At 35.3% G+C, this 18,352-nt stretch overlaps 1 protein-coding gene and 4 long non-coding RNA genes across 5 annotated transcripts in view; 2 read left to right on the top strand and 3 right to left on the bottom strand.

Annotated features, from left to right (window-relative positions):
• Positions 1 to 539: 539 nt before the first annotated feature.
• On the bottom strand, positions 540 to 1,036 carry LOC142241172 (uncharacterized). The gene is made up of 2 exons (XR_012723513.1): positions 795 to 1,036; positions 540 to 737 (listed from the first exon to the last, which is right to left on the bottom strand). It is a non-coding gene; the product is annotated as an uncharacterized LOC142241172 (long non-coding RNA).
• A 1,062-nt stretch (positions 1,037 to 2,098) lies between these two features.
• LOC142241702 (uncharacterized) lies at positions 2,099 to 2,518 on the bottom strand. The gene is made up of 2 exons (XR_012723766.1): positions 2,396 to 2,518; positions 2,099 to 2,335 (listed from the first exon to the last, which is right to left on the bottom strand). It is a non-coding gene; the product is annotated as an uncharacterized LOC142241702 (long non-coding RNA).
• Positions 2,519 to 3,454: 936 nt separating this feature from the next.
• Positions 3,455 to 5,040, bottom strand: LOC142241368 (uncharacterized). Its single transcript, XR_012723600.1, has 5 exons — positions 4,783 to 5,040; positions 4,514 to 4,723; positions 4,229 to 4,394; positions 4,059 to 4,164; positions 3,455 to 3,976 (listed from the first exon to the last, which is right to left on the bottom strand). It is a non-coding gene; the product is annotated as an uncharacterized LOC142241368 (long non-coding RNA).
• A 3,114-nt stretch (positions 5,041 to 8,154) lies between these two features.
• Positions 8,155 to 18,352, top strand: part of LOC142241729 (uncharacterized) — an 18,900-nt gene continuing 8,702 nt past the window's right edge. Inside the window, exons 1-2 of the mRNA XM_075313513.1 lie at positions 8,155 to 8,317; positions 8,604 to 8,747. Coding sequence (XP_075169628.1) covers positions 8,716 to 8,747 — 32 coding nt within the window. The 5' untranslated portion in view covers positions 8,155 to 8,317; positions 8,604 to 8,715. The remainder of the gene's footprint in view (positions 8,318 to 8,603; positions 8,748 to 18,352) is intronic.
• On the top strand, positions 13,848 to 14,188 carry LOC142241730 (uncharacterized). The gene is made up of 2 exons (XR_012723782.1): positions 13,848 to 14,021; positions 14,082 to 14,188. It is a non-coding gene; the product is annotated as an uncharacterized LOC142241730 (long non-coding RNA).

Below are 18,352 nucleotides of genomic sequence, written 5' to 3'. Positions count from 1 at the left end.
AGGGTAGTGTTTTGTCAAAGTTTTCTCATATTATCTTCAACACCTTTTCAAAGATTTCGTCAACATTTTGGCAAATTGGAAGTAATTCGCAAGCAATTTGAAGGTGTATTGAAGATGAGCTATTTCAAGTCAAGTTGAATTTATGTTGAAAATTATATTTACCCTCAAACTGAAAAGTTGTTGCATTTGACAAACGCTAATCCTGTGTTTGTTGGGTAGTAATCATATATTGTGACTTTCACTTAAGAAAATCAGCCTCTTATTTCTACCCTGCCAACATTTTTTGAATTTGGGGACTCTTTTGAGAATCCCCACTACGTCGAAAACAATCATATACGACATCAAAAACTCGTCGGAAAAGCGCCGTCACTATTGAGAAGTTGTACCACGCCAAGTTACTACAAAAATGTTTCGCATTAGTGCAATTATTAGGTGCCTTTATAGATCAATTTAGAACGACGCCAATAAGGGACCCTCCAAACAATCAGAAAAAGTGCATTTTAAGATAGTTGTAAAAGAATCATTGTGGTCGAGTAAAACACGTTTGTTTAGATATTTATTAATTTGATTAAACATTTACAAATTCTTAAAAATATAACATTTATACCACTATCACATTACATTTAACATAATTTTTGGCATTAATGATGATGTTGAGTTACAAGTAGCGAGTTACATGTTGCTGCGTCTATCAACCAGTGTTTTTATTCCATGGAGGCAGCGTGTCTGTAAAATATCTGAAAAACAATCACTTTATTCCATTTGGAAAATCACCAAATTGTTCACCAATATACCTTTCACAATTTTAAGCGTATAATCTATGTTTTCAGAACTTTATTTTCGTTTTTATTTAATTAAAATATAACAAGCTGGTTGCGCTTGGCGTTTCACAAAAAAAACAAATGGCTTTGTTAACAGTAGGGATGGCAAATTACTTTCATGTACTTTTTGATGTACCTTTTCATGATGGTTGAAGTGACATTTACGAGTCTGTGGTAACGATGAGGTTGAAATGGAACTTTGAAATGCTGGCAGGGTAAGACCAAAAAATGATAATCGTATCGCCGTGTCCATTTATCCAATTTTTTTGCAACCAAGGTTCAGCACGGTAATTGTTCCGCCTTCTTCATCTGAAAGTTCACTTCCCCGAGGCATTTTCACTAAAGATTAAGATTACACTAAATTTCTTGCGAATATACCCTGCCAGCATTTCAAAGTTGCATTTCATCCTCATCGCTACACCCATAGCAAAATTATTACCATACGTTCTCAAAACGATACCGTACGTTATTGATAGTTAGCCAACCCCGTATGGTACAATATCAATACCGAATGGTACAGCCGGTACGCAAAGCATGAAAGTACCTTTCGGTATTAGGAAAGTACCAATATGGGAATGCAAATAATACCTAAACTACGTTCGCACTAGACACGAAATCCTAGTAAACGAGGATTTTGGCCGAAATCCTCCTGGATCTCAGTAGATTTGCAATGGGCAAATATCAGCTGGCTCGTAGAGGATTTCAACAAAAATCTCTTTCAAAATCCCCTTTACTGCCTTGTACAACTGTGGTTTTAGTACTAAAAATGCGTTTTTTTTTCAACCTTGCCCCAATTTTCCTTGTAGATGAATGTGTGTGTGCACATACGGGTTTGTGTTTTTGTATTGATATATTTACAAGCAGCTGTTAAATCTTCAAATCTACGAAATCTCGTTATTTTGCCCGTCCGAACACTTGAGATTTGTAAAGAGATTTTGGTTCTAAATAGCCAGATTTCGTGTCTAGTGCGAACGTAGTATAAGCGGTACACCCATAGAAAAGTTATTACCATACGGGCTCAAATCGATACCGTACGTTATTGATAGTTGGCCAACCCCGTATGGTACAATATCAATACCGAATGGTACAGGCGGTACGCAAAGCATGAAAGTACCATTCGGTATTATGAAAGTACCAATATGTTATTGAAAATAATACCTAAGCGGTACTATTATTTATACCATAAAGGTATTGATGTATAAACAGTGCGGTATTACCATATAATACCTAAATGGTATTGGTTTAATAATATTTAGTTTAATAAAACACACGTAAAATGTCTTTGTTACGTACTTCATTTAATACATAACATACATACAAAAACCTAATCATTTCTCCATGCAAAGTTTTTCTCCCAATTCAGCTCCATGCCGCAATTCAGGCACTGCATCCCTCAAGTCATTTGTCCATGCAAAGTTTTTCTCCCAATTCAGCTCCATGTCGCAATTCAGGCACTGTATCCCACAAGTCGTCTGATGTTGTATTTGGAAGGTTTTTGTATGTCAGTTGCTCATCTAATTAAAGGACGATCAAATTAGAAAACATAAATAATGCTAAAAAATAAAAACCTATACTTCGCTATATTCACTGAATTCATTTAATTTTCGTCATCTTATCCCAAACTATTGCTATTTACAAGCCGCATAAAAAAATAAACTACCAAGGCGACCAATTACAATTGGTCGCAACGTCTAAATATCATGTGCTACGGCGTTGTGATAGTTAATACCACAATAATACCGGATGTAAATGATTTGATACAAAGTGGTACCAACATTAAAAGGTAACGTGAATCAATTTATTAATACCAAACGGTAATGGCCACATACCGCCTTTTTTCTACCAGTGTATGATTATCTATACCATAAAGGTATTGATGTATAAAAGTGCGGTATTACCAAATAATACCTAATCGGTATTGTATTAATTATAGTAATACATATTTATGGCCAGTTTCTCATCCTCCGATTAATTTTAACCGGTGGATAGACCTCCGGTTAGTAAAATTTTTGTATGGGATCAGCTGTTTTATCGACACGATAAATAATAACAAGACATTGAGAAACAGGCCCTTAGTTTAATAAAACATACATAAAGGTGAGTACTATGTTCGGTTTTTTCACCAAAACACTAAATTAAAAGTACAAAAATATTTATGAAGACTATTATATTTGTATCAAGTCTTATCAAAAAATGGATGGAAAAGATCCAATGAATTAATTGATAATCATTTTATATTTCTAAATTAATTAATTAAGAAAATTAACCGTGAAAAAAATCTGGTTTTCAGCTTGAAAACTGAACATCCCAATAAACACAAAAGTTTGAAAAATGCTAAATTTCAACAATTTTTCAAACATTTTTTCAAAGGATTAGGGTAATATTCAAGTTGAGAAATTGTTGAGAAAGTCGCGTTCTCAACAAAAAACAGACATTACCCTCAACAGTGAAATTCAACACATTAGCAATAATATCTCAAGTGTTATCCTCAAATTGAAATGCACCGCTACTCAATGATTTGTCAAACAATTTTCGATCCGAGTCAAATTCAAAATTAGCATCGTTGCAAATACTTTTCAACCTAAATTTGGATGAATGATATCCCCACCTCAAATTGAAAGTCAAAGCCAAAATTCTATGAATTTTGTATAATTTATTCATTTTCATCAAAATAAAATATATAATAATACACTACACTACATAATACACTACAATACCAATTGATAAATAATAATCTTATTAAACATATCAACAAATAAGAACCAAAAACAAACAACAAAACTTTAAATATCTTAAACATTATTAGTAAACACTTTTGCATTGATAATTCGATTTCCTTCCTTTTGGTGTCATAAAACAGAATTAAAATTTATTAACATGCGGGCAATTTGAAATTAGGAACGTACTGGACCGCGTGTTAGAATTGATTTCCAGCAGAAGGAATTCACAAAATATCCACTTTAAACTGATAATAGCATATGAATTAAACTGACGATGTGATGCACATTTTCATCCAGAAGTTGTTGATTTCAGCAATTTGTTGTTTTTAACAATTTTAATTGGTTGCACTTGTAATGTTTCTGGAAACTTTTTCTTGTCGATAAGCCACTCATTTCTCATTGGTCAGCTTCTTATTGTTTGCAAGAATGTAGCATCTAAAGATTTTAGTTTTCGGCAAAGAGATTTAAATTTAGTGACTTCTCTAAAGTGTTGATTTAATTTTTCATATTGACGTACCAATTATTATAAACTATTTGAAGCAGTTCCAGTTAATTGTCCACCATTTTTTCATCGGTCAGCTTTTTAATGTTTTCAAGAACGTAGAATCCATAATTCTAGTTTTCTGCAAAGAGATATACATTTAGTGACTTCCTTAAAGTTTTATTTCATTTTTTATTTTCACTTACCTATTTTTATAAACTATTTGGTTATTTGTCTAAAATTTTCCATTTTTTTATTTCTTGCAATTGACCACGAACTTCGTTGCACAAATAAGTATTGAAAACCACATGGTTTTTTCGTTGCATTTTAGGGTAGTGTTTTGTCAAAGTTTTCTCATATTATCTTCAACACCTTTTCCAAGATTTCGTCAAAATTTTGGCAAATTGGAAGTAATTCGCAAACAATTTGAAGATGTATTGAAGATGAGCTATTTCAAGTCAAGTTGAATTTATGTTGAAAATTATATTTACCCTCAAACTGAAAAGTTGTTGCATTTGAAAAACGCTCATCCTGTGTTTATTGGGATAGTACTCAGCATAAAATGTATTTGTTTCTTTAATCTAATCATATCTCCGTGCAAAGTTTTTCTCCCAATTTAGCTCCCTGTCGCACTTCAGTCACTGCATCCCGCAAGTCGTCTGTTGTGGTATTTGGATGGTTTTTGTATTCCAATTGCGCATCTAATTAAAGAAGGTTCGCATTAGAAAACTTTTGAAATGTTAAAATATATTATATTTACCTTTACTTTGCTATATTCACAGAATTCATTTTTTCGGTAGTCATCTTATCCTAAAATATTGTTATTTACAAGCCACATGAAAAAAATAAACTACCAAGGCGACCAATTATACTTGGTCGCAACGGCTACATATCATATGTTACGACGATGCGATAGTTAATATCATAATAATACCAGATGTAAATGATTTGATATAAAGTGGTAATAAAATAAAAAGGTAACGTGAACCATTTTTTAATACCAAACGGTAATGGCCACATACCTCCTTTTTTCTACCAGTCTACCACAGACTCGTAAATGTTACTACAACAATCGTCAACTGTGATGGGGGAAGCGTATCAAAATGTACATGAAAGTATTGTGTCATCACTATTGTTAGAGGAGCCATTTTATATTTTGTAAAACGCCAAGCGCAACTAGCTTATTGTAATGTATTTAAATAAAAACGAAAATAAAGTGCTGAAAACATAGTTATTACGATTAAAATTGTGAAAGGTATATGGTGAACAATTTTCGACTTTCCAAATGGAATAAAGTGATTGTTTTTCAGATATTATTCCAAACACGCTGCCTCCATCGAGAATAAACAAACGGCTAATAGATGCTGCAACATGTAACTTGCTACGTGTAAATCAACATCATTAACTTATAAATGAAAAAAGTTATGTTAAATGTGATGAGATAAACGGAAAAATGTTATATTTATAAGAATTTATATGTTTAATCAAATTAATAAACATCTAAACAATCGTGTTTTACTTGACCACAATGATTCTTTTACAACTATCTTAAAATGCACTTTTTCTGATTGTTTGAAGGCCTCTTATTGGCGTCGTTCTAGATTTATTAAAAAAGGCACCTAATAACTGCACTCATGCGATACTTTTTTTAGTAACTTGGCGTGGTACAACTTCTCAATAGTGACGGCGCTTTTCCGACGAGTTTTGGATGTCGTATACGATTGTTTTTGACGTGGTGGGGATTCTCAGAGGCGCCCTCAAATTCAAAAAATGTTGGCAGGGGTTAATATTCGTAATATTAACGAAAGGTGTTTCATTAATATAACGAAAAACCAAAACACAAAATTGTTTTTAACGATTTATTTCGTTGTATTAACGATCACCTTCGTTCTTATAACGAAAAATTTCGTATTATTAACGAAAAATAATCAACGAAGCCCGTTCGTTAATATTACGAAACAATTTTCTACCAGTGTACCGGCCTTTATTGCGGAACGGAACTAAATGCGATCACTTGAAGGAGCAGGGAGTTCCCCAGGGTGGGGTGATATCTCCGGCACTGTTTAACCTCTACCTGTCCTCGATTCCACGCCCACCGTACGGCGTCGAGATTGTATCATATGCGGATGACTGTACAATCTTGGCATCTGGGCCCAATGTTGATGACATCTGCGATCGTTTAAATGTCTACTTAGCTAATCTTACCAGTTATTTCACTGCGAGAAACTTGAGGATATCCCCCACCAAATCCTCAGCCACACTATTCACTACATGGACGGCAGAAGTGCGCAGGCAGTTGAATATTAGTGTCGATGGCGAAATAATTCCGACCACAAATAACCCCAAGATTCTTGGGGTCACATTCGACAGCCATTTCAGATCGTCTGCCCATGCCACTGCAATTTGTAATAAGCTCCGTGGTAGAAACAAGGTCCTCAAGTCACTTGCCGGCAGTACTTGGGGTGCGGACAAAGAAACCTTGTTAGCTACCTATAAGGCAATTGGCCGGTCAGTGGTAAACTATGCAGCGCCAGTGTGGACACCGCAGACTAGTGATACGCAGTGGAATAACATACAAACCTGTCAGAACGCTGCCCTTAGAACTGCGACTGGGTGCCTCCGCAGCACACCCCTGGATCACCTTTATGTGGAGACAAAGATCATCCCTGTGCGAAGACACATCTACATGTTGTCAAAGCAGTATCTCCTGGGTTGTTATCGCAGTAATCATCCAAACCACCATCTCATGGATGCACAACCACCACCCAGGAACGTAAGGGTTGATATACATAATCTAGAGCGCGAGATCCAGCGCTACAAAAGAGAACCTCTAGATCAAGCAGCGTACCAGGCAGGTTTGAACAGGATTCATGAGGATACTGTAGCTGAAGCGGTGAGAAGCTACAAGGTTAATCCTGTTCTCGGAGTCCGTCCACCGCCCATAGCACCGGAGGAGAGAGACCTCCCACGGCAGACTAGGGTAGTTTTAGCCCAGTTAAAATCAGGCAAGTGCAGCCGCCTCAATTCCTATTTATCAGTGATTGATAGCAGCGTAGCTGACGTATGTCCAATTTGCAACCAAGGGCCACACGACACGCGTCATCTTTTTTATTGCCCAGCTAAACCAACCCGACTTACCACCAGGTCACTCTGGACGCACCCCACCTTAGTCGCAGAGTTCCTCGATCTGGCCACAAGCTGAAGTACCAAAGCGTATAACATAAAAATGGATGAAATCAAAATAAACTGTTACAACAACAACAACAACAACTTGAAGGAACTGTATTACGGAAGAATTTAACACGCTCTATTAACACACTATGTGGTTTACGTCAGTTTTTCAACTCAAAAAAACCGAACATAGTACCCTCCTTTGGCCGTAAAAATAAATTGGAATTTTGAGTTGAAAAGGAGTGAAAGAGAAATACCTTAAGCTGAGTACTATGTTCCGTTTTCAAGCTGAAAACCAGCCAGTTTTCACAGTTACTTTTTTAAATTAATTAGTTCAGAAATATAAAATGCATCGCAATTAATTCCTTGTATATTTTCCATCCACTATTTGACAAGACTTGATAAAAATATAATCGTCTTCATATATATTTTTGTACTTTAATTTAGTGTTTTGGTGAAAAAACCGAACATAGTACTCACCTTTAAGGCCGGTATGCACCTCTAGCGAAATTTTCGGTAGCAAAAATTTATTTAAGTCTACAAAAAAAAAAAAAAAACAGGGCTGTGTACACAAATTTTAAACCAGATAATCGCTTTTAAAAATTGTTAAAACTTTTACGCACACAATGATTGTAATAAATTAAATGTTTGCTGCCAAAATATGCTTTTGACAACCCTGTTATTTTCATTAGAGGTGCGTACCAGCTTACGAAATTGAACGCTACCGAAAATTTCGTTAGCATAAATAGCAATGCATTTCTTATGGGAATGAAATTTTTTGCTAGAGATGCATACCGGCCTTTAATTAATGAAATTAGGATGTTTTGGGACAAAAATTTTCCAAATTGGGCACTAGAGGTTAGAAAGTACTGGCAGCACTGATGTTTACCGAACACCCATATAGTTGGCACTGAGTACTCGGTGTTGAGATACCCAATCATATCACGTCAATAGTATTTTGTTGTGTTTTGATTTCTCGTGCTCTGGGCAGTAATGTCAAAGACTCAATACAAGATGCTCAAATAACAAAGTACCAATTGGAATTTAAAATAAGGACGAGTATAATAATCAATTTTAAATGATCGGTGAATAATTGGATAAATGAACAGCGTTCAAGGATACTGGTAAGCATAACGTAGGCACTAAAATTTTCTACAAGGACATCGTATAAAAACTATATGCCTATATACATACCTATTTTTAGTATATAGTATATACTAGTTGCAAGAACCCCAAGTCAAATCCTACAATTTACAAACGTCTTTGAAACAAATAACTTTTACTAATGGAAAGTGTTGCTATAGTGTAATATTTTGTAGATATTTGTAATTTAGTTTTAGTATCTAGAACTGGCATATTTGACAAAAATATAAAGTCGGACAATAATATAATTAATTTTTAAATTTACAGATATTCATGAAACGAACATCCTTTCTGTGCTTAATACTCATGCTGTAAAAAAAAAGTTCACCATAAATAGTTTGTATTGAACCAACCGCAAAAACGGGTGATACATTCCACCATGATTAGTGCTTTGTTTTCACGACTGATAATGTAAGTACATCTAACACTCTTACCAATACTCTGTGGTTGTTGGCTAAAAATACTAACGTATGTACGATGTTGATGACTCTTTTTGTTTAAGTGGAATATTGAAATTCTTGTAAACACTGAAACTTCAATTGGTCGTTTACAGATACGAGAATTTTCCAAACTGGAACAAAAATGTTAATAGGGATATGTTAGTTCTTTTATTTACTCGAACACGGTTGTAACTCCCTTATTTTTAAACTTGAAACGCATAATATTGGTCGACACACAGACATTAGCTTAATTAAATACGTATATTAATGTAAACTTAGTCCAAAGGACAGTTGTCGACAAATATAACATCAATTAAGGTCCCTTTTCTCCTTAGGAAAGTTTTTTTGTCACACTCTTAAAACTAAAATAATAATTATCGGTTCGTATTTGTTTTCAAACATTATATTTTGCTCTCTCGAATAATTTATCCGCCTTTAAAATATGTATTAAGTTCATTTATGTGAAGATCCAAAATTAAAATTCACAAACGTTTGCTGTAAAAAAATAAATCGATTTTCATCCTGAAGCTTAAAGAGTACCTTGGTTTACATGTAATATGTTTTGATAATCTCAACCACGGAACTCTATCTTCTTGCACTGTATAAAGGGACTCCGTCAATGTGAGCAACACTCTTTCGTAAGCATTGCCAAAAATAATGCTAAAAAAGGAGGCCCTACAGACAAAAGTGGCCTGGCTCTTCATCAAACTCCTTCATAAATACCCAGTGTATAAACTTACCTCTTATGAAGTTTATGTTTAGTTACTATTCAGTCCCTGCACTACTGTATGGTAAGTTTATAATAAATTTACTCTGCATAAAAGTGTGATTACAATAAAGATTGGACCTAGGTCCTATTTTATGTACACTAATCAACTGAACCATTATTATGAGAAGAACCGACTCTTTTACTGCTCTCATGGCATAAAACTTTTATTTGACATTTTTATATTCGCAGAGTTATTACTAATTGGGCTAGATGTGTTCAGATTTATATACAATTTCTTGATTTTCGCGAATATTTGCCCATTTATTATCTGATCTTAGAATTAGACAGCGTATAATTTTAACAACAATTTAGCTCCAGTCAGTGCAAATTGATGTATAACTCCCATCTATATGCATCACTATATTTTCATGGATATATCCGTAACAGAGTTTGCTGACGGTGCTTTATTTAAAAGGGAATTATGGTGTTTTCTTACCTTCATTTTGTCTGTAGAGTGTGCTCATTTTTAAATCGCTTCCAGGAAACTAAAATAAGACAGTCTTTTTTACGCGAATAGAATTCAAAGGAGAAAAAAAGGCAAAAGTAAAATTAACTCAAACAAAAAAAAAAAAAATAAACATAATTTAGGTTTCATAGTCCTGCAAAAGCCTATTCGAAGTACTCGATTTTATAGTGAGGGCAATATACTCCACACTGTAAAGCCATTACAATGTCAAGCATTGCAAGGCCATCATATTTCATAGGCCTGCAAAATCCTATTCGGAGTACTCGATTTTCTAGTGAGGGCAATATACTCCACACTGTAAAGCCATTACAATGTCAAGCATTGCAAGGCCATCATATTCAAAAGGAATCATTGTGCAGTTCGTTTCAATATTTTGGTTTGGTTGTAATCGTCACGCCACGAATAAAACATAACTTTTAAACTTCGTATACCGCACGAGGAAATAGAAACAATAGAAAAAAATACAATCGTCGATCAATTGATTGGCAGAAGTCAGCGAATGCTGACTAGGAGCGTGTCTGTGCTTTCTATTTTATGCGTATATCCAAATATAAATAGTAGAGAAAAAAAATATAGTAGAAAAAAATATTAATTTTTGAGATTAATGATAAAGAATTTCTTTATTCTTGAAGTCTTAAAAGAGTTTATCTTATTTTGAACCAATGTGAACCGATTTTTCATTTTATTCAATTTATATTTATCGGTCAAAAAACGGGTGTTTTCGACCATAAACATGGCACATGACAGGGAGGTGCCGCCGTTAAGACCTTGGTTAAGGAGACACGCAAAACAAACACACAATTCATTATGAGATGTGATGCGAATGCTTTAACATCACTTTTGAGGGAAGTAGAAATGGTGTTAGTCTTGACGAAGACTGATCAAATCGTTCAAGATTATATATACAAAAGATTTATTTTGAATAAGATCCCAGGAAAAACACTCCATGTCATGAGAACATTAGGACCCAATCCCACATGACAGGATTCCAAAGAAATATTGATCAACAATTTTGGAATACATGAATCGTACCATCAACTATATCAAGAAGCATTTGGAACAAAAAATGTGGGTATAGCGCAGTACTATAAGACACTAAAAGATATTTTAAATAAAACTAGCGGACCCAGTTGCACTTTGTTGCAACCAACCAAAGAAGAAATGAAATATTATAGTTTATTTTATGAATATGAAATTTAATATTGTCAATCCAAGACATTTTGATATACAAAGTTTTTCGTTTGCCCATTTGAAGCGAGTACAAACAAACAATTTGGAGCTCCAACTCTTGAGCAGGCCACGTATAGCTGTCCATGTGAAAAACACGGCTCCCTCAAATGTAATCCACATATTTGAAGCGTTTGCCCTTGCGCCTTATTGATTGACATGACAAATGATAGACGCACTGGGAATTGCAAACGATTAAATTCAAAAGCATGTCTGTTGGAATCAGTGGAATACGTGGTGGATGAGCACAATTTCACCTTTCGCAGTTCGGGTCAATATTGTGGCTTCAATTAAATTTGACATCAATTTTCGTACTGCTAATCTTGTGCCATTACACAGTTTTGGTGCATTTAAATTTCGCAGTAAAATAATTGATGAGCCAACCTTTAAATTCAAACAATGCGGTGGCATACCAGGTGGTTCCAATGAATTTAAAAATTCAATACGATATTTTACTGCATCATCTGCATTCATTGCGATATCAACAGACTTGTATGAAGTCACTGCATCTGGCATTTTTTCTTGAATTTGAAAATTAATTGCATTAACGTGTAAATTTTTTGGTGCGAGTATTGCGCGTTCTCTCAACCAATTGTGATTCCTGTAATTTTGATCGATGTTTGGGAACACACTTTCAATCAACCCTTCTGTTGATTGGAGGATGGTACAAAAATTGGTCGGCAATGTCATTAATCCATTTGTAATATTGAGTCGAACTTTGCCATTTCGAATATCTAACAATTGCTTCCAGAACCTATCGGCAGATTGGTCGTTGTGCATTTGAACGCACATATAATGTCAATTTTTGCACATGTCGCCACAGAAAAGAAGTCTTTAAACATGCGTTGATATCATCCGCCGGTGTTGATCGTGGCACCACAGGTAATATTTGACGAAAATCGCCTGACAATACTATTAAAGCACCACCAAAAATGGCTTGGTTCTGACGTAGATCTTGCATTGTACGGTGCTTCCAGTGATTTTTTCATGAGTCATTGTACATTCATCCAATAAAATAATTGCTGCTTGTTGCACCAAATGAAGTCATTTCAAATGCCGCATTATATTGTTGAATGTGAGATAAAAATGCTTAGAAGCTTGCGACGATCCAAAAATTAATGAATGAAGTGGATCGGGGGGAGATTCAAATGCTGGCAGTTTTACTTTAACCGTTCGCACAACACATGCCAGCAGTTTCACCCTGAAATTTGGCCGCATCGCAATGTGGACATCTCACTGTCATTTCACCAATAATAGCATATTCACTATAATCATTTTCACTATTGTAAACGAAAGCAGCATATTCCATATTTTGCACAGCACGACGTGAAGTTCGTGTCGTTCGTCTCGATGTTGGTTTTAATGGAGTTGAATTATGCAGATGTATGACGACGTGCGTTTCATAATAGTTGAATTTGGTTCTGTTGTGAGCGTTCCTAAACACTTTGTATTCTTCTTTGATTAAACCTATAGGTAGAATTACGCGTACGTCGACCTATAGTTGATCTTCCCGTTGGTGGCATTTTTTCTAGATCAATGACAATTGAAATCACTTTTTAGATATTAAATATTTTCCAATATTTACGAAATTAAAAAATATCACATTTGTATGTTGTCAATCAAATTTAAAAAATTAAATTTGATTGACAACATACAAATAATTAGGATTAAAAAACATCCTAATTGTATGCTACACAAAACGTATTCAGCCACCTGTAATTTTGTTTACTCGTATCCAAGCAATGCTGTATAACAAAACAAAAATTGCTTCCATTCATATAAAATTTATATGAAAATGGGTAATGTTTAGAAAAATCGCCATATCTCGGCGAAACGAAAATACTTTTAAATTTTTGTTGTTTACTAACAATCCTTACTGCGTCTTCTACAAAACGTATTTAGCCATTTTTTATTTTATGTAGCGGTTCTCGAGTTATGGAGTGACAATCAAAATGTACACTTCTTTTTATATATATAGATTAATAAAAAATATGCCTACGATAAGGAAAAATCTATAGAATATAGTCTAGAATACGTTGAAAAAAGTTATTTTAAGAACACTTTTAAACAACTTTGACATTCATTTGGCAACAGTTATTCTGAATAGAGATATACACAAATTACGGGATGCATATAATTTATTAGAAAGAGAAGGTTTAATAAGAAACCAACCCTCAATTAGAAACGATTATACAGCTTCTTACAATGAAACTGTTCCACAATGTACGATCCAAAATAATCATCCCAACCAGAAGTATTTAAAAAATCTTTCTAATTTTGATACGTTCCAACAAAATAACAGAAATTCGCCTACTAATATGAATTCCTCTTACCCTTACCCTTTTCATAATTCTAATTCTAACATAAATCATCATCCTAATCCTAACTATTATCATAATTATAATATGAAATATAAACAAAATAATAGTGGTAAATTTTAAAATGACTTGAGAATACCTCTAAACAAAAACCTACTTGTATGGTAACATTTAACGGAACATCTCAGATTACTCACGAAATCGTTTCTCTGTTACCAGAAGAATTTAGTGACGGTGAAAACTATGGCATGTAAATTATTCCATTTCCTTTTGATGCTATTTTAGGACAAAATATCTTAAAACGTTTAACAGCTATAATATACTTAGAAAATGAAGCCTTGATTATAAACAGAAACATAATACCGTTTATAAATGCATCTCCATACGAAACGTACGGAATCTACCTACTTGAACTATGAACAAAATTTGCGAAAGTTTTGGAAAGTTTATACAAAGACCTAAATTGTGAGTAGAAAAACACTTTAGATGAATTGTTAGATTCATACAAAGATTTGATTTTTTTAGGAGGACAAACACTTGCCAACGCAAACCTAATACACGAAATGAAAACCGTTGATAATAGACTCATTTATATCAAAATATACTGCTATCCACAAATAATGAAAAAGAAATGTCTATTCAAATTCAGGATATGTTACGGCAAAATAATAACCACTGAAAGCAATTCGCCATACAACAATCCACTTTGGATATTACCAAAAAAGACAGATAACTGTGGGGAGACAAAATAGAGAATAGTGATTGACTATAAGAAACTTAACGAGATTACAGTACATGACAAATACCAATACCTAATATCGATAGTATATTGGACAAATTCGGTAGGGCTCAATACTTTTCTACTACTGATTTAGCAAAAGGGTTTCACCAAATTTTAGTCAACGAAAAAGATCGCCCGAAGACGACTTTCTCAACACCAGACGGTCACTACGAATATGTCAGGATGCCATTCGGTTTAAAAATGCTCCTACCATTTTTCACAAAAAAATTATATCTTGGGCATATTGTTACTCGAAATGATGTTAAACCAAACCCTTCTAGAATTGAGACAACTACCAAACTTCCTGTCCTCACATCTCCTAAAAGTATAAAGTCATATTTGGGTATGACTGGATTCTACCGCAAATTTATTAAAGATTATGCCAAGATAGCTTATCCAATGATAACGTACTTAAAGAAAGGCGTTAAATTGGATAGTACTGATCGTAGTTTTATTAATACTTTCGATAAATTAAAACAGATTGTAACTGAGAGTGCAGTACTTAAATATACTGATTTTAAGAAACAATTTTGACATATAACATATGTAATGTTAGGTTAAAGTGGCAGCCCGATTAAGATTAAGGCTCACTTAGACTATTCAGTTATTGTGATACCACATTAACTAAAAGTACCTATTACATATGGGCACTTCTAGTTTTAACCGCTGAACCTTGTTGATTTTTTTTATTTTTTTGAACCAACCAGATTGTTCCAAAAACATTAGCAAACTGCTATCCCCCAGATCCCCCAGTATTCTGAAGCTATATGCTCCTAAAAGTTGCTTGCGCTTTACACAAAATGCAGGGCACTCACACAAGAGGTGTTTAATTGATTCCTTTTCCTCCGCATCATGACAGCTCATACAATAGTAATTATACTTCGCGCCAATAGTTTTTGCAAAATCGCCTATCAGGCAGCGACCCGTTATAGCAGATATCAGGAGTGATATCTGACGTCTCGAGAAAACTAGCATATCTAGTGTGCGGTTTAAGTTTAAATGGGGCCATATTTGCTTGGATTTTCCTTGCAATTCTCCCATCGAACATTTGCCATCATAACAGCGTTCTCACGCAGCATGAGCTTGCAGGTAGCCAGGGGCATACCAACAGATTCTAGTTCCCCTGGAATATGTAAGGTAGTCCCTAGCCTTGCCAACTCATCCGCCTCAACTTAGAGCCATCAGTGAAGAAATCTATATATTCTTTACTCCCCGGGGTCTGTGTGCACCACGCCTCACTGTTGGGGATTAGAGTCTCAAACTTTTTGTCGAAAAGTGGACTCGCCAAAGTGTAATCCACTACGTTAGGCACATCTGGCATTATTTTGAGTACCGAACGGTGACCGTAACTTTTTTCCGCGATAGCTCGCGCTACCGCACAGCCGTTGTTGCAGCTGACTGTTTGCCCAAAATGTCTAAAGGCAATAGATGCAGCATGACATTAAGAGAATTTGTTCCTGTCTTGCTGATTGCGCCTGCGATACACAAGCACGCCATACGCTGAACTTTATCTAAACTTGTCGGCTGGTGAAGTGCCGGCCACCAGACTACAACATAGCCAACGCACAATTTTTGGTTTTAGTCCCCACTTTTTTCCTATTGCCTTTTTGCACGAGTACAAAGCTACCGTTGCTTTTCTCGCCCTTTCTTCAATATTAAGCTTAAAGTTCAGCTTCCTGTCCAAAATAACGCCGAGGTATTTTGCACACTCACCAAAGGGAATTTCAATACCCCCTAAGGATATGGGCTTAATCGTGGGAGTTTTGCGATCTTTGCAATACATGACTATTTCTCAGTCATCCGGAGGGCCCTCTGAATAATATCTCTGATTGTGGATGGGAATTTTCCTCTGCTAAAGCCACATCATCTGCGTATGCCACCACTTTTATCCTTCCTTTTTCTAGGGTAACCAGAAGGTTACTTATAGCAAAATTCCAAAGAAGAGGTGATAGAACTCCTCCTTGGGGAGTGCCTCTGTTCACATACCTTTGTATATTTGCTTGTCCTAGTGTGGCTGAAATACGTCTCTTCATTAGAAGTTCGTCTAAAAGCCTAAGTATACATGGATCAACATTCAGAGTTGTCAGTCCATTTAATATCGAGCTCGGATGGACATTATTGAATGTCCCTTCGATGTCTAGAAACGCCACGATTGTGTATTCTTTGACAGATAGTGAGCTTTCAATAAAGCTGACTAGTTCATGTAATGCAGTCTCAGTAGACCTGCCCGAGTATGCATGCTGTCGTTTCGAGAACAAACTTGAATCGATGCTAGTTCTAAAATAAATATCTATCATCCTCTCCAGAGTCTTAAGTAGGAATGATGATAAGCTGATTGGTCGGAAATCCTTCGCCCTCGAGTGAGAGGCTTTTCCCGCTTTAGGTATGAAAACGACTTTTGTTTCCCTCCACTTTCCTGGGATATATGATAAGTTGATACATCCTTTATATATCGCCGACAACCAGGGGATAATTTTGTCAGTCACTGCTTGTAAGTCCGCCGGAGTAATTCCATCACGTCCGGGGGATTTGAATGGTCCAAAGCTATTTAACACCCATCTTATTCTAGATTCCGATACAATTTCCTCGATAGGAAACGACCACTGAGCCACTGTGGCATCGCCAGAACCTGGTTCAACCGTCTGATTTCCAGGAAAAGGTGTGTCCAATAGTACCTCCAGCGTCTCCTCACTGAACGTTGTTCACTTGCCCTCCGATGTTTTAATGAAACCTGAATGAGTTGGTAGATGCTAGAACCTTCCGTAGTCTGGAAGCCTCGGTCGTATTCTCAATTCTGCTACAGTAATCATTCCAAGAGTTATGCTGAGCATTTCTCAGTTCTCGCTTGTATCCTCTCAGATTCTTCTTGTAAGTGTCCCAATCCTCAGGGGCTCTAGTGGGCTTTTCCTTGTTAAAGAGCTTCCTGCAGGATTTCCTCATATTACTTAATTCCGTAGACCACCATGGTAGTCGATTTTCCCCCCTTGGCTTCCCTCTAGGTCATGCAGCTTTCAGTGAGATGTTGATGGCCTTAGTAATCCGCTCCACTTGGTGTTCGATATCTTGCACATTTCTCATATTTGTCTTTGTTATTTCCGGTATCATCATATTGAACGATTCCCTATACCTATTCCAGTCAGCTTTCCTAACATTTGGCGGAAATATGGTCTTGGTGGTATGAATATCAAATTTGAAACTGATGTAGCGATGATCTGAGAAGCTGTGTTCACTTAAAACCTGCCACTCAGATATAATTTCATTCAGTTCCTGCGAGGCCAAGGTGATGTCCAAAACCGCTTGCCTGTTTTTAGTGACAAAGGTTGGGGCATCTCCCTTGTTGCAAACTACCAGATTAGTACGCAAAATAAACTCTATTAGCAACTATTTCTAAATTGCCCAAATTTATGATGACTTTGAATTTCGCTGCATGGTGGCTTAATTCCCACCACACTTGAAATTCTTAGTAGGTACCTATTACAATGAGTTTATCCGCTATTAAAACAACACGTCCGTTCCGTTCGACGGTTGAATTAATAATCTATAACATATGTAAGATTAAAGTCAAAACTTATTCAAGAACCGAAAGGGTTTTCCACCCTACCTATATGCGTAGAGTTTGAAATTTTGTCTAATCTATTCGCAAAAGTAGGGTATTGAACCCTAGACTATATAGGTGGTTAAATAAGCAAAGCGATTTCAATATAAAACTAAATTATAAAAGGTAAATATAATCATGTTTCCGACTTCCTCATTAGAATTCATAACGATTCTGGAGAAATAAATTTTATAAACCATGACGTAGATTCAATGCACAATAATAATGACAATGATATGGACACTTTTCATTCTCAAAATAAAGAAAACAGGGACCACATTTTTATCTTAGGCACTATAGTTAATAGATTTAAAACACAAATTATTTTAACAAATAGGAAATCAGTTGTAAACATGGCAAAAAGAAAAAAATTAAAAGAATTACAATTAAATTTAAAAAAAACATTCTCTTACATATTAT

The sequence above is a fragment of the Haematobia irritans genome, chromosome 5 (assembly GCF_050003625.1).
Source record: "Haematobia irritans isolate KBUSLIRL chromosome 5, ASM5000362v1, whole genome shotgun sequence".
Classification (NCBI taxonomy): domain Eukaryota; kingdom Metazoa; phylum Arthropoda; class Insecta; order Diptera; family Muscidae; genus Haematobia; species Haematobia irritans.
The sequence above is the reverse complement of the archived record's forward strand: the minus strand, read 5'-3'. Positions and strand labels throughout refer to the sequence as shown.